Source organism: Neopsephotus bourkii, unplaced genomic scaffold (assembly GCF_033783945.1).
Source record: "Neopsephotus bourkii isolate Nb327-2 ecotype Australia unplaced genomic scaffold, CSIRO-AGI_Nbou_v1 NB_484, whole genome shotgun sequence".
NCBI classification, from domain to species: domain Eukaryota; kingdom Metazoa; phylum Chordata; class Aves; order Psittaciformes; family Psittacidae; genus Neopsephotus; species Neopsephotus bourkii.
The window spans coordinates 76,560-92,921 of NW_026900985.1; the positions used below are offsets into that span (position 1 = coordinate 76,560).

At 37.7% G+C, this 16,362-nt stretch overlaps 1 protein-coding gene across 2 annotated transcripts in view; it reads left to right on the forward strand.

Annotated features, from left to right (window-relative positions):
- ARK2N (arkadia (RNF111) N-terminal like PKA signaling regulator 2N) overlaps window positions 1-15,686 on the forward strand; it is a 52,817-nt gene extending 37,131 nt beyond the window's left edge. For both annotated transcript variants that reach the window (XM_061350370.1, XM_061350372.1), the window contains exons 3-5: window positions 5,430-5,612; window positions 9,069-9,195; window positions 12,771-15,686. In XM_061350370.1, the coding sequence (XP_061206354.1) occupies window positions 5,430-5,612; window positions 9,069-9,195; window positions 12,771-12,960 (500 nt within the window). In that variant the 3' untranslated portion in view covers window positions 12,961-15,686. The remainder of the gene's footprint in view (window positions 1-5,429; window positions 5,613-9,068; window positions 9,196-12,770) is intronic.
- The last annotated feature ends 676 nt before the right edge of the window (window positions 15,687-16,362 follow it).

Consider the following 16,362-nt stretch of genomic DNA (forward strand, 5'->3'; position numbering starts at 1 on the left):
TAGAGTGAATGTTGTTACACTCTATTGTTTTTTATTGTATTTACAATGTATTCTTTGCCTAACCCTGTAAATTTTGAAATGTAACTACTGTAACCTGGAATAAATAAATATAAATATAAATATAAATAGTAATGAAGTGTTTTATGTTGCTGAACAATATAAAAAAGCAGCAATCTCCTGCATCCCCACCCTGCTTTAGGAATTGTTTTGGGATTCAGCTAGTTTGTGCCATTTAAACTGCTCATACTTTATGAAGAGGCAGCTCTGGATCATGTTTTAAATAATGCCAGGTTTATATTGTTTATCTGCAACAGAATGACTGTCAGTTCAGCCTGTAGTCTTATATCCGAACCCTTTCTGATCAAAGTTACTGATGTATCTACTGTAAAACTACTTTGGCAAGTCACTTAAGATGAATATGCAAGTTTTTGGCATGCAAAATATGATTATTTCCACCACTGTAATGATCACTGATCTTAAAATTTATATAGGTATTGAAGTCCGTTCTATATTTTGCTGAACTGTGAAGTAAATGGAGTTCTCTCTCAAATTTAAGTGTCACATGTAAATCAGGGTTTCTTAGGTCTTTTATTGTTTTTAAATGTCTCTTTTGTTATATAAAAATTAAATACTACTTAGTTTAGAATACTGGGATCGAGACAAAGCAGTGCCTACATTCCCAGTGCAGATGTGAGACTGGAAGCAGACCTGTGTTCTTGGGCTTGTGATTATCCCGGTGCTTCAGTGTGGTGCCTTTACACCTTTTGTATGTTTCATGAAAGCATTTCCAAACACGGTTTTTAAACTCCTCAATAATTTACCAGTTAAAAATAGCTCAGTAATTTTAGGGTAGTGTTGTTTTCAGCAAAGCTGAGCTCTGCTGCTTATTAGCCTTGAGCAAACTGCAAATCTCTGCTTGCCTCAGTTTCCCCCACAGGCAGAAGGAGGTATAATAACCACCTTGGAGCTGTTTAGAGCCACTAATGGAAAGTTTTTTCTAAGAATAAATTGCTTTAATTATTATTGCTATTATTAATATACCTATTCTGTACGTTTTAAAGCGTAGGGTGATACCACGTCACTGAGGCTCCATGTCTTCTCATGGCAAAGATGCTGATGACCACCAAAATTAGTCTTTTAATTTGGAAGTTATTTCAGTCAGGATAATCCTCGGGAGATTTTGCCACTACTTGCAGAGAAAATATAGCAAAGTTTAAATCCTATCCCGAAGGCTGAGATTCATCTTGCTGGACTTCAACTGTCTGAAAGCTAGGTGCCTTGTCTAAGGGGGTTGTCTGAGCACTTCCTGCTTACTGGGGAATAAGGGAGATGAGGATGCTCCAGGCTGCAGTTTCCAGTCTGGGATTACCTAACCCTGAAGTTCCTCTCTCAGACTACAGTGGGAGGGAGTGTCAGTGATGAGCATGGCGCTAGATGCCTAAATTTAAGAAAGCTAAAGAGAAATAATGAGCTAAAAGGCTAAATTCAGGGTTTGCTAGCTACTGTCTTTTGTTTCCTGTTATGAAGTACTGCTGTGCATTGATACAAAGCTGTTGCAGCACAAAGGTACGGTGCTTCTACAGGATCACTGCTTTTAACCTACAGCTGAAATTTTACTGTTGATTCCTCCTTTTTGCTTGTGCTGCCATTATAATGAGCTAAGGGATAATAGGAGTGTGGATCTTACAGCAGTTCAGACTGAATGTTGAGATGTGGCTCAATGAAAAGCATGGGAATGTCTAGCAGAGAAGAAATAACTGAATTTCCTACATGGCAAGCTTTAAAGATATTGTTAGACCTGGGGTTTTGCACACATGGCTTCTGACGCAGTTGTCCTGAGTGGAGTTAGTTTTGATGAGCTGTGTAAATTAACGGAGAGTTTGACACTTGGAAATGCTGTCCTCGTGGTGACCTCTGCCTCTGAATTCTTTAAAAGAAAAGTAAGAAAAGCAGTCTCTCCTCCCCCTGTTAACATTAAATGTCAACAGCTGTATTTTTCTTCTGGTACTTATTAACTTTTCAGCCTTGCCTTTTTCAAGTGTTTGTTGCTTTAGAAATGAAATAAAGCTTATCACCAGGGAAATGTAAGTCTTCCAGCTGCCTTGACTTCTCAAAAGAAGCAATTTCTGTTAAATAGATTGTTTAAATTACTGATCAGAGAGCCTCCTAATTGTGCTACATTAAATTTTGATTCTGGCATGGTTTGTTTTGGTATCTGCTTTTCTATCTGTTGAAATCCTGTGACAGTCGGTAATTAGGAGGAGTAGCTCTCATGTAAAGAAAAGATGATAAGGTACAACTGTGGTTGTAGTTAATCCTTAAGTTTCTTTATTTTTTTCCCCTCAATTGTTAACCTGAAAGCATTTTTTTTCCACTTATTTCTTAGCTGAGGCCAATTGTCCTTATTTCTTGGTACCACACATTCACTTTGCATCACATCATAGAATGGTCACATATTTGGCTAGGGAAATATTATTTATTTCCAAATTTAACCCCTCCTAACCCATCCTTTTAGCACTGAAAATGAAACAGGCCTTTGGAAATGGGGGGTTAAGATTTTTTTATGTGCCTTTGCTGCAGCTTTCATCTAGTTGTAGTTGTTTACAACTTACTTATTCTTTTGTTTATTGTTTGGGTTGCTTTAAACACATACATGTATTTATTGCTCATTTCTTCTGTTACACATGCTGGTAATCCTAGGATTTATTGCAGTGTCGAGGCCATTTTTTTGTCCTCATTGGTCATTTACTGGTGATAGGTATGGATAACCCTCGTGTCAGAAGCCTTTCATTTCCAGATCTGATCCTGAAATGCAAGGCTGAGAAAAGCAGAAATAGGCCTCTGCTGTGATTTCTTTACAAATAAGGAGTTTGGTTTTTCAGTATGGTTAAATTGGTGGCTATTGCACTGACAAGTATGAAAGTACAGTGTGTAAATTATATTAAAAGTATTTCTGTCTGTTTGATGTGTAATAAATTTAAGCTAAGTTATAAGGTGTGCTGTTTGGAAGTGTGGAAGATACAGGAGTGGAGCTACAGATAACAAGTTTATGCTTGTATTTCCTACTGATGAAGACTTTCACACAAGTTATTTCTATGGGTAGGTGATGAGAATATCACTCTGCATGTATATACATTTATTATACATTTTTGCATGATTATACATGTAGGAGTGGTACAATTTTGACTTGAGACTATTGGTGTCTTTTGTCCAGATATAATTTCACTTGTGTAGACATGTCTATCTAAAATCAAATTTTTGCTTCTGCTTTTAAAGATCTCAGTCAGAAGCAAGAGAAACAAAGACCTGAAGTAACAGTAAATAGCTCCTGAAATCTTAGATAACCTATTGAAAAAATGGTCATATAGTCAATATTGTACTTGACCCTCGTATCTTCTGCACTCAACTGTTTATTTTTATAGATCCCATTATATATGTTCATGATGAACTTTGATTATACAGCTGAAAGAAACATGCTTCTCATGATTCAGTCCAGTTCTTGCTTTCTGCATGTAATTTAATCATCAGCTGTCATAAATAATTAACTGAACATCAGCCAGCTTAATTTTGAACTTCGTGTTACATTATTTTGTAATTGCCTTTTGAAAAGACAAATGTTGCCTTTCAGTTAATTATCAGGACTTCTTTTTCAGTCATAATCATCAGCATTTCATCTTGTGAACAGTTTGGTCTTTTAATACATTGGTATTTAACTACCCATTTATTTTTGTTTGGTCTGTTTTAAGTTTGTAATATAGCATTGTTATGGAATTGTTGTGTTGGAGGCAGGTCTGATTGGAAATATTTTGTGAATTTCTTCATACCTTGTTGCAAAACTGATCTTTAGTATGATTTAAGCAATACGGTCACTCTTTAATGAAGTCTGTTGCTAAGCACAAAATAGGCATTTCTTAAAATAGGGGGTGTTGAATTATGTTTCAGGGACCAAGTTACAAAAAAACTCCAAACCAACCAAAAAAACCCACAAGCAGACAAACCCACCCTAAAAACCTCAGTGGAAACAGCCTTTCAGAGGAATAAATTTGAAACTTTTAAATCATCGTATTCTTTTCTGTCTTCAACAGCCACTTAACACTCCTAAAAGAAGCTAATCTTTCTGAAAAGTTTTTTCATTTTATTATTTGTGACTTTTAAAGATTTCTTTAGTCATTCTGTAACTCTGCAGTTCCTATCATCCTAAACACATTACTAGTTTATGGTTATTTTGCATTATTCCATGCAGATTACACTGTCTGTGTTTCATACCCGTAACAAAAGTGTCCTGCAGACCCTCAGCTGCTAGAACTTCCTTACAGTTAAAGAACTGCAGTGGCAAACCTGCTGAGCTCTGACCCAGCCTGTGTTTCTATTTCATACTCATTTTTGTGGATGAAGTCTTGGCCCAAAAGAAAGTTTTGATTCTCTCATTTGGGGAGTGGGAACTTCAACCACTTTCGTCCAATCTTAGTTGATAAGCTGTTGCTGAGACAAGGCATTCGAGTTAAAATATGCATCCTTTCAGAATTGCAGCATTCATTCATTCCCTCTGCTTCCATATTAATCTTTGTCTTGAATTTGACTTTTCTGAGCCTCTTGTGTTTGCAGCATGCTTTCCAGTTAGGATTTTCATTCCTCATAAAGAAGATAGTCCATCTTAGCAAAATAGACCAAAAATAGATTAAATAGCTTTTTTATTATTCTTCAAGAATAGATTTCATGTTAGCAGCTTTCTCTCCTGCTTCTCCCCTTCACTTTGGTGGCAAAAAATATATATGGTAATCATATTGAATTAAAAGCATATTTATCACTGCACATTATAGTTTTGTTTCTTGCTATTCTTGATCTCAAAAAAAAAAAACCAGCAGCAAAAACCTTTGCATTTTGAAAAACTCCCCTGCCATTAGCAGGTAAATATTATGAAAGGGAAGTTGCCTAATGTTATTGTCACTGGGTCATTTATATCAAAAATTTAGTTTTATTCAACAAACCCTAAAGTAATGTAAGCTGTCACTTGAGTTCTGTAAAATCCTCTAGATAAATATTTTGTCTTGCCAAATTTTATGTCCTGTAACTTAATTATTTTTATATTTGAAACTGAAGGTTTTATCCTTTTAGTACTGTAAATTTAACGTTGTCAGATACGGAGATGTTTATGTGTTAATGTAAAAAAGATAATACACAAATTACTGATACATTGATAAACATGGTTTTCTTACATTTGTGTTTTCTGTCTATGAAAGGTTAAAATGTCTCTGTAATCTCAGACTATATTCATTAAATGAAATGTTAAGAATTCATAAAATTTATAGTTCTATAAGAGATTCATGTAGGGGAAGGCATCAGTCCTTCAACAAAACTTTTGCAGTTTTAAAGGTTTCTTTCACAGTATGCCTACTTCTAATCCATGTTGTTTTTCTCTTCTTCTGCAGATGGACCTCCTGTCATACCTCATTATGATATATCAGACACAAATTCAGACTCAGAAGTGGTAAATGTGGATAACCTGTTGGCAGCTGCAGTAGTTCAAGAGCACAGTAATTCCTTAGGAAATCAAGACTCAGGATCTGCCTGGAGAACCAGAGGGCTGCTAGATGAACTGAGTGGTGATACAGGTTTGTTTAAATTCTTTTCCTCTGACATTTTTTCCAGCATCTCAGTTGGTGTCTCTTCATTTCCTGCTTTTCAGTATTTTCATAGTTTATGAAGCTTGAAAAGCTCCTTGTGTGGATTTTGCAGTAAAACAATACAGGTGCTTATTAAAAATGCCTGACATTTATTCTAAAATACAAACAATAAAAATAGGCAAAGGTTGCTGCAATGTATTGCTAACAGTAGTTTTCTTCATTATTTTTTTCTTTCTTTTCCCTCTAATTACTTCTTGGAACTTAGGTCTTGTGGACTTGGCGGTTTTGTAATTTAAAGTGAGCTCAGCTTGTTATTGAATAATTGATTATGATGACCTGTGCCATCAGTTAGGAAACCGAACATAACGTCATTTTAAGTATTGCAATTTTGTATGTCTTTCTTCTTTGTATCTTTATTTCTTTGAAATGCAAGCATTAATCATTCCCATATTCCATCTGGATTTCTAACGTAGCTTAGAAAATTGGACAGATCATCAGCAGATAAAGATGAAGGGTGGAAAGATGTTGGTAAATGGGTTTAGCATCAACAGACAGCAAAGAAGTTTCTTTCAGGAGAGCAAGAGCAGAAATACTATGGGGGAATTCAGAGGAGTTCATGTAGCTTGTAAAAATTGTTCAGTTTCCATTGCTGCCTGCAACTCTTCCCTAACAAAAGAATTAAACCACAGGATTAAATGTTGCTGTGTTCTGCATGCATACAGCTAACGGTGTACTTCCTATCAACTTCATCCTCTAGTTTTATATGCTAACATACTGCCTTCCTTTCCACTCATGGTTTTAATACCCATGTCAAGATTTTTAGCTGCGAAAGACATAGAGTATTGCCTGCAGTGCTGGAGCATAGCAGAGTTTTCTTTCATGCTATGTTTTCCAAATGTAAGCCAGCCAAAGGGTACCTGCATTGAAAGTGTCCTGATGGCTCTTAGGTACTTCTCAATGTCTATAAAGTTTAAAGAACTACAAGCGTGTGGCTGATTTGGAAAAAGATCTTCCATTATTATCGAGTGGACAAGTCTATTATTTGAATATGAGAGTCTGTCGCATTTTCACTGTGATCTGTAGCTGGACGTTGTGGCTTTTGTAAGATAGCTGGTTTTACAAGCTCATTGGTATTGTTTGAAGGGTATCAGCTGACTGATGCATAGCTGTTTGACCCCTAAAAAGCCAACTCCTTTATTAAGTGATTTATTAGACATTAGAACACCTAAAATTAGCTTTAGCACTAATAGATTGGCACTTCAGAGGAGCCTAAGTTTCTTACGAAGCTTTGTTCCACTTTCTGCTTATGAGTACAGTGCTGCAATGCAGCTGGAGATCTGTCTTTCTTCCTCCACCTATATCCATGGGGACTTGCAAGGAGAATGTTGCCAGGTAAAAGAAAACTTCAAGAAACTTCATCATCCCTGGTTCTATGGGAATGTGTCCGTACAGATTTGCTTCTAGTGCTGTGGCCATCTCAATGTCTGAAAGAATTAATCTCTTTTCTCTTCCTTCATACACCTTGCCCCAGAGCCTTGTAGCCTCGGTGCACTTGTGACTGTGCGTTTGTCAGTACTGGCCTTTTCTGACCATGTCTAGGATTGCACATTTGGAAAGGAGAGTTTTCAACACTTGCATCTCATTCACAGCTATAATCTTCAGCCAGTATCTAATTTAACAGACATTAAATGGGAATTTAATTTCCTGTGTTCCCATGGGAAAATAACAACATAAGCCTTATTTCAGTGAAAAATCTTACTAAGACACACTATCACATCTTTGTGCATGGGCAAATATTTTGGGCCATTTTGCAAGAACTGATATTGCAGGGCAAACAAAACGTCTCCTTTGGGCATCATCCTCATGATCCTGCAAAGAAATTAACAGCATAGGCATGTTATTAGGCATGAAATTTCTATGGCCAGAGTCTGTAAATACATCTGTGTGCTATAATCCTGATTTACCCTCAGCTACTCTCGCAGTATTTACTCTGCTAATCATAGTTTCTCTACTGCTAATTACATTTTTGTTGTCTGAGCTTAAAGCTATGGCAATATGTGAAAGCTGTGTTGGAAATCCCATTTATACCTCTGGGGATTTATTTTGGGGTTATTTAGTCTGCTTTGTCTCTCTGCCAGACATTACCCTGTCTAGGAAAGGATGCAGAATGGTGTTACATCATTAGCACATTCATAAAACATATTAAGGCAAGTTGATATCTGTACCAGCTTGCATGATTTGGTGACCAAGGACCAAGAAAAGCCACACAAGGGTTGTGTTACTCTCATGCTGCCTGTGCTGTAGCAGCAGTGATGTTCAGTCACAGGGTGATGATCACATAGATCTCGCAGTTCATGAATCAAATGAACATGAATCAAAGCCTCTGAGCGCTTCCATTTTATGTTTCACAGTGTGCCCAGTCACTTCTATTAAAGCAAGATCCGTGACCCATTTTGGGACTTTCTGGAAGTCAGTGGTAATTGTCAGTTGTTCAGCTAAAATTTGATGTTAGAAAAGGTCTCCTGTGCTGTTACTTCACTTTAAGCTGACACATCTTTTTTTTCTTGAGGTGGAAACTCCTCCTGTGGGTACATGGTAGCACACAGGTTTCGTTCCCTAGCTAACCCCCGTGTTGCACTAAGGCACTTTGCTTTCCAAAACCAGAACATACAACATGGTCTCTGTCCCTCTATTTGCTTGCATCTTTCCCAAGTACTTCAAGCAATCATTAAGAAGTTTCTCTGGCACTTGTTTAAACTTAAACTTAAATTTCTTCTCTCTGTGTCCTCTTGATCCAGCTGGGGGTATAAATCAGTTTTGCATGTTTACACACCTTTGAAATTCTGTGGATTGTTATGGTGTTCTCCTCCTCTCATCTTAGAATATTGTCCAGTCAAACTAGACATGTATAATATATTCACCTAATCTCAAATTTCCTGCTACAAAAATGATCCTTCCCCTGTGTAGTACAGTTGAGTGAGTGGTTTCCAAGAAGCAGGTATTGCCATTGCTTCAGGGCTTAACAGTATCCCTTGGGTTACTGCTACAGAGAGACAGTAGAAGTAATTTTTTTTGTTGTTAAGGAGAAATAATTAAATAGAAGTTACATCTCTTTATTGAACTAATTATGTTAAAAATAATTTATTTTCTGTAAAACAATGATTTTGGCTGTTTTCTGGTTTTCGTGCAAGTACTACTTAATATGTCACAATATGGCTTCACTAGTTGTGTCTGTGGCCAATGGTATGAGGTTCAGCAAGGCAAAATGCTGGGTCCTGCACTTGGCCACAACAGCCCCATGCAGTGCTCCAGGCCTGGGGAAGAATGGCTGGAAAGCTGTTATGGAAAAGGACATGGGGTGCTTGGAAAATTCCTTTTCCAGCTGATTTCTGAGTTGTGTAAGCTGTTAAACATCAGCTGTATTTGCTTTTTCCCCATCTGTAGGTCATTTGGATCCAGGCTTCCTTGCAAGTGATAAAACCTCGTCTGGTAATGTCCAGATCAATGAAGAAATTCATATCGCCTCTTCTGATAGCGAAGTAGAGATTGTTGGAGTTCAAGAACATGCCAGGTATGAATCCCTTTTTCTTGCTGTTAATATTTCTTTCATTTTCTCAGAATACCTGTATTTCCAAAATTAATAAAGAAAAAACATGCTGACTTACACTTCTGTAGTTACCCATCCATGACTGAGGCCCCAAAGCTAGCAAATGTTCCACTTGGTTTTATCATTCTGCTGATCATGGTGATGTCAAAATCTGTTTTCCTTCAGAACATTACCAACTTGGTAAGTATTCAGACTAAGCTTGTGATTGCTATCACATGTTAACAGTCTGAATATATGTAGTACTGAGATACTGAATATTGAGATACCAGATAATATATATGCATCAGGAATACAGATTTTAAAGGCATAGCGTGGCTATGCAAATACATAAACAAAACTATATGGGTTCTTGTTTGCTTTCAGAATATTCACTTTAAGCATTTAATCAGCTTCCAGTTTAATTAATAATTTAATACTGTCATTTTTTCAATGGCTAATGTCATAAGATAGCCTCTCTAGATTAATCATATCCTTATGAATCTTGGTTTTATTTCAAGATATGAGAGAGTTCACAGTAGATGAGAGTGAGAAAGCCAGAGGTTTCTCTCAAGCTCAGATACAAAGCTGTCCACCTGTGCTTTAGCTGTTGTTCTTGATAGGCTTTTTTTGATGTTACTTTTCATATTTAGTTTACGATCTTTCCTTGGCTTAAATTATTACATAGCAGTGGAACAAGACTGGCATTTTCACATAGTATGGAGTGTTAATTTGGTGGAATAAAAGCAATTTAAAACAGTAAATGAGAGAACTCTTTCTGAAACTAGTCTTGCTGCCTGGTGGATGCTTGAAGGCGGAACAGGGATGTGAAGGACAAGGAACAGAGTTGTTCCTCATTGTCCCTTCATTGCATTTTTCTTGAGGAAAGGAAGAAAAGGGTATGCAGGACTCAGTGTCCCGGGTCAGAAACTATGCAGTCTGGACACAATCCAGTGCTGTTGGATGGGAAAAAAGGAAATTTGAAGGTGCCAAAGGAAGAGAGATTTAGTCTTGGCTTTTAGAATAGTGAAAGTCCTTGCATGGCCAACTCATTTGAAGATACTAATTGCTTAGGAAGTAGCTGTCCTGACTGTTCACCCAGCAGACCCAGGGCTTTGTCCTAATGATAAGCAGAGTGGACTTACCTTCAATACTAGTTCAGGTAAATCTGTCTAGCACTATGTACACCTCTCTAGCACTATGTACAGCCCTCTGTTTGAGGTCCCCTATTCAAAAGCTTTCTGTGCTCCTTGCCTTGATAACATTTACCATGTACAAGGTAATGTTAGGTTAATGCAGATTTGCTGTTTAAAGTCAGTGCATGGGTTGTGCTTTCCTTTGTTCATGTAACCATCTCCCAGAAACTAGTTTTTACTGGCTCATTCAATACTCATCCATTTCAGTTGTTCAAATCCTAGTTAGAATTTTATTTCTCTTGCAGGTCTAGGCTTGCAGTTACGAAGTATTGATGGGCTTCTGACAGGGTTATCATTTGGAGAAGGTTTAGGTTTTTGATAGTATTTTTTTGCATGCTTAGTACGGTGTTTGGATTCAGTTATTTTGCTCACAGTGTTTTTCATCGTGCTCCATATTCTATGTTGTCATTGGAGTGGTGTGAGTTGTGACATCCAGAGTTTGTCCATCATTTGTGATTTTTTTCAGGTTGCTACTGGATCTGTCATCATTGGAATATTACTTGGCATCTGCTTAGGACAAGTCATGCTTTTCAGTTTGTTTAATTTTTCTCGAATAGATTTTCTTTTTTTTTAATTATGCATGTGCATAAAACAGTCTTCCTTTGATTTTTCCTGGTTCCTTCCCCCATCCTTCTTTTGGTTTCCTTTACCTGGTGTTTTCCCTTAGCTACAGATTGGAAAGCATGTTCCCAAAGCTGTGTCTGATTGAATGTTTTGCTCTTGACTGCTTGTGTGACTTGTTTGAAGACAAACACTTATTTTTGCAAGGTATCATGAGGTATTTTATAGCTTGCTTTTTATCATATTCAGGGAGAAAAGTTAGTATTAGGTTTGTCTAAGCATTGTAAGCATTGAGGACTGTTCTGAATGGGAATGGTGGACCACAGTCCCTGAGACCAAACATTGTGTTTAATTTGCTTTGGCTACAAGCTTTTCTTGTCAGTTATGCTTAAAAATACTTCTTCTTAGAAGAAAGCTTTAAAAAAAAAATTCCTTCATTTGTTAGAGTTCCAGTCCCTTATTACAAATTCTTTGTAGATATGTACTGTAAGCATGTAATTTTACGACTGAAGATGTAATAAAAAAGTCATTCTGAAGATCACATCAAAACTAAATAGCGTATTTGAGAAGGAAATGAGACATTTATAGTCAGAGAAGCTAGAGCTCAGAATGAGATTTTTCATTCTATTTCATGAAACTCTAACCGGAGCCAAGAGAGATGAGCATAACTGAAGTAAATCTGAAGAAAATAAATTGCAGTACTTTTAAGTTAAAACAAATAAAATGTAAATGTCAGGGTTATTTGCCCAGTGCAGAAAGACTGGCTTCCTGAAATATACAGTACACATGATTCACAAAGAGAAGGGAAAAGGTTACTCCAGCAGCCAAACATCTCCTACTTACGTATGCAGCCAGGAGCAGCTACAGCCACCATCAGTGCTTACAAGAGCAAAATGACTTTTGGAGCACCAGGTTTAAAGTTTTACTAGCCTTTGTTTTAATATCTACAGCTGAAAGTGGGGTGATGATCTTAAAGGCTCCAGTAAATTCTTACCACTTCATCATATAATAAAATTGGTTGATCTTTCTTTTTTTTCTCCATCTAATTATTATTAGCTTGTACTTCAATTGTCACTATCTATTATGAATAGGTAAAAATACTGTGCAAATAAGTAGGTATGAACCTCACTCAGCAGAGCACTTTAATGTGTGCAATAATTTAGTGTCTTTGACTCTAATCACTGAAAGCTTAAATGTTTTGCTGAAGTGGGGCTGTGCTCATTATCAGTGAGCCTTTCCCAGCATGTTTGTAATCTTCAGTTAAGAAGACCAAAGGAAAGAATCAAATGTAATGGCTATAGTAATGTAATTACAAGAGCTCTTTTGTAATTATTGTAATGAAAGTATCATTATGTCCTTATTTTAAGAGGGGTTTGATTTCATATAGAAAAATAGCTTTTATCAAGCCCCACTTAAATTTTTTTTCTTCTTTTTAAAAGTCCAGTGGGTGAAACTGCTATCAGGGAGCCATGCTTCTGGATAATGTGTGGTGCTACACGATGGGGCAGATCTCCTCAAGTTCCTTGGGTTTCATTAACATATTTTATGAGGAATATCTCATACAGCCACTGGTAGAATTCAGTTCTTAATAATTTAATCCCCACCCACCCCCAGGTTTAAGTTCAGTCTCAGCTTTGCATACTGGGTACTTAACATGTCATGGACTCTACCAATGCACACTCCACAAGAAGAGTTTGGAGAGGGATATGTTAACAAGATGTCTAAGTGATGAAACACTCCAGATAAGAATCTTGTGCCTGAATCAATTTGTAGCTGTAATCCTTTGTGCTTTTTGCCTACCTGCAGGTGTGTGCATCCCAGGAGAGGCGTGATTCAGAGTGTGTCTTCGTGGAAGCATGGCTCAGGCTCACAGTATATTAACACTCAGCAAACGCAATCATGGACAGCTGTGACTCCCCAGCAGAATTGGTCTTCGCCCCCTGAAGTAGTAGACCTCACTTTGGATGAGGATACCAGACGCAAATATCTACTGTAATTCAGTGTCACCATGTTTCTGTCCCCACCCCTTCTCCCCTTTATGACATAGGAATTCATTGTTAAAGCTTCAGCTTCAGAAGCCCTGCTTCTGGCATTGAAAAATCCAAACTCATGAAAACTTCACACAAATGTAGTATAATTTCAATATAATTTAAAATGGTTTCACCTTCTCCAAGGAGGATTCCTCCCAGAATTAAAACCAAATAGCACCAAATTTAAAACACAGCTACAGTACTAATGTGTGTGTGTTAAGATTAAGAAATAACTGTGTGCAAACTTAAATCCTCCCACCTTTTCCTACCTACAGCATTAGAATATTTTTCATTTATCAGTATATCGAGATTTTATTTTTTTTTGTTAGAAGTTAGTGTTTTGCTTTGTGAGCATCAGTGATTTTGAGACATGCTGTGTGTTCTCACTGATTTTAGTGGAATTGGGGGTATTCAACACTTGCAAAAACTGGGCCAAGAGTATTCACACCTAAGCTGATTTGGTGTATACCAGCAGGAGGGACTGTCTTTAATACAAACGGCCCATAACATATGCACTGAACAGCTTTTAAAGGACTTTTATTTTGAATAATTTTTCCGTTTACACTCTTTCCAGTGCTGTCTTCTGTCTACTTGACTACTGTGTTTCGCTGATCATTTCCCACTGCTTATTATGATTTAAAATAGTAATAGTAGTGATTTAGTAGCAGCTGATTATTGCAAAAGCATAGGAAAAAGTAATAAAAAGGCCCAGCATCTGTCTCCATTTTAAATATAGCTGAACTTTTCTACCTGTATCTGGGTCTTGCCTGGAGTAGGAGAAGGGGAGAAATTAAACATTTCACTCATAGGTATCATTTCTGTTGTTGTTTATTTGCTTCATTGAGCAACAAAATTCCAAAGCCCCAGGCTGGCAAAGCACTTTAGCAGCTGAAACTGTGGGGCCATTTAAGTGCTTAAAACCCTGCCGTAAGCGATCTTGCAGGATCAGAGCCTGAGGTTGGGATCTTTGTTTTGGGTAATTTTGGGTTTGTTTTTTTTTTTTGGTAAACCCGTATATCTGCACCATTTTCCTGGCTCTGGGCCATGTCTCTTATCCTAGCTTTGGGATTGTTTTGGGGGTGTGATCCAGGATCCACTTGTCCACCAGAATACTGACTGAATTCAGTGTAACTACTTCCTTGAGTGGGCTGTGTGTATGGGAATTCCCGCCCCTCATCTGTCATTCTGAGCCTTTCTCAAGGCAAAAACCAAAGATTAGACTATAACAAGATGACATTCACTTTAAAGACTACTGTGCAATTAAAATGTTCCTTTGTATTCCAAATGTTCCTAGGGGGAATTTTGTACAGCTCTATCCTTGGATTATATTTTTTCTTTTTGCTGTTAAGGTGGTAGTCAGGACATAGGAAGTTGTGATTTTCTTTTTGTGTTGGCTGGTTTCTGAATTTACTTGACTTCCAATAATTGTATCTATAGGAAAGAAAATTAAATAAGGTTGCCTATTTTTCACATAGAGAAACAAAAATACCCCTGTATTGTTAGTAACAAAGAGCTTTTTCTTTAATAAGCAGAACAGCTGTGACTGCACTTTAAAGAGCAACTAGATTAAGGGATTGTTATTCTAATTTCAAGCTTTCTAAGGCATTGAACATAAGTGAATTGCATGGCCAGAAAATTGTGTGCTGTGTTTCTAGTGGCCAATGTCTTCTTCTGGGGATGAGAGGGAGGGAAGCAGCGGTGCCTGGATGGAGCCCATGAGGGAAGAGCCCTGTACGACTGGGGCACTGCATTGGTTAGGGGCTGTCCATCTTTTCTGCTCATGTTGTAGCCAAGCGGCTGTTTTTAGCACACATGCTGTAAAGGTAACTTCGGAACTGTGACTCGGTGTTGCTGCTTCTTCCTGTTTCACAAAGCCTTTTGAAGATGAGTTCTGACGAAAGCTGCAGGGACCCATTTGTAGTCCTCCCATGGAAAATGCAAACTAACTCCCTTGTTTTTCAGTTTGTATATGATGTGACTTCCATGTATATATATATATATAAAAATTACTGTGTCCTAACCAAACTTCCTCCAATTGTGCACTGTGTTAGTTTAAACAATTCATGTATTGTAGTCTGATGCAGGTTTTCTTTTATTTAAAACACTACATGATTTTCTCTTGTTCTTAACAGATTTGAAAGGGTAGAGATCTGAAAACTGCAATCACTGGATAGCTGCAAAGTGGGTTTGTTTTCTTGTTGTTTTGTTTATTATTTCTTAAGAGAGCAAAGGGTGCCTGGACGCTTTTGCTCTTCTCAGCAGGAAAGAGAAGTGTTAGCCATTGTATGGCTGCGAACCAGTGCACTTGAGGGCTGATCCCATTGGAGCTGATGTTTTCCATTGATTTCAGTGTGCATTGGCTCAAGCCCTTCATGGCTTAGCAGTTCCTGAAATTGCTGGAGTGTGAACTTGGAATCTTCTATAGTGAAGACAAATCATTGCTTAGGATATAAATATTTAAAATGTGCAACTCTTATTAAAAGATCTGATTCTTCTCGACACTCATTATTTAGTTCTCATTTTCCATCTAGTATTTAATGGTCTTTGGAGAAAAAAAAAATAAAACAGAGTGTTATATATATAAATATATATATTTTTGGTGCAAGATGAGACCTTCTGTTTTTTGCAACAAGTCTGTAGCATAAAGGTTAAACTATTTTAAAACAAAATAAAGTGTATTATTTAAACAATATCTATTTGCTTGTTGTTTTTTTTTTTGGTCCACTTTCATTAAATATGCTGCTGTTTGTCACATCTCCAAAATTCAGCCTTAAGCTCTGGCAGTGTTACACTTGGATTTTCTCACACAGCCGTATAGTGCTGTGGCTCAGATCTACTTGACATGGGAAATGAATGTGTAGACCTGCTATGAAGCTCTGGGCAGGTCCTCACAGACCATGAGAGACGTGGTGTCAGGGTAACAGTCTGGAGAATCACTGAGTTATGCTGGGGAATTTACAGCCACAAGCGAAGAGAAGGATGGTGAGTGTAACTGTGCTAAATTTGGGGTCCTGCTGCCTGAGTGGCCTCTCAGAGCTAATACGGAAATAATAGTAGTAGTAGTAATAGTAGTAATAACATGAATTGAGAGACCCTGAGGAGAAGGACTTGGGGGTCTTGGTCACTGAGGAGCTCCCTATGACCCAGTTTCAGTGTGCACTTGAGCCCAAACCCCCCCATGTGTTGGGCTGCATCCCCAGAGCATGAGCAGCAGGTTGAGGGAGGGAATTCTCCACCTCTCTGCACTCTGGGGAGAGCCCCCCTTGCAGTCCTGGTGCAGCTCTGAGGGAGCAGCAGCACAAGAGGAATGTGGAGCTGCTGGAGCAAGTCCAGAGGAGGCCATGGAGATGCTGTAAGGGCTGGAGCAG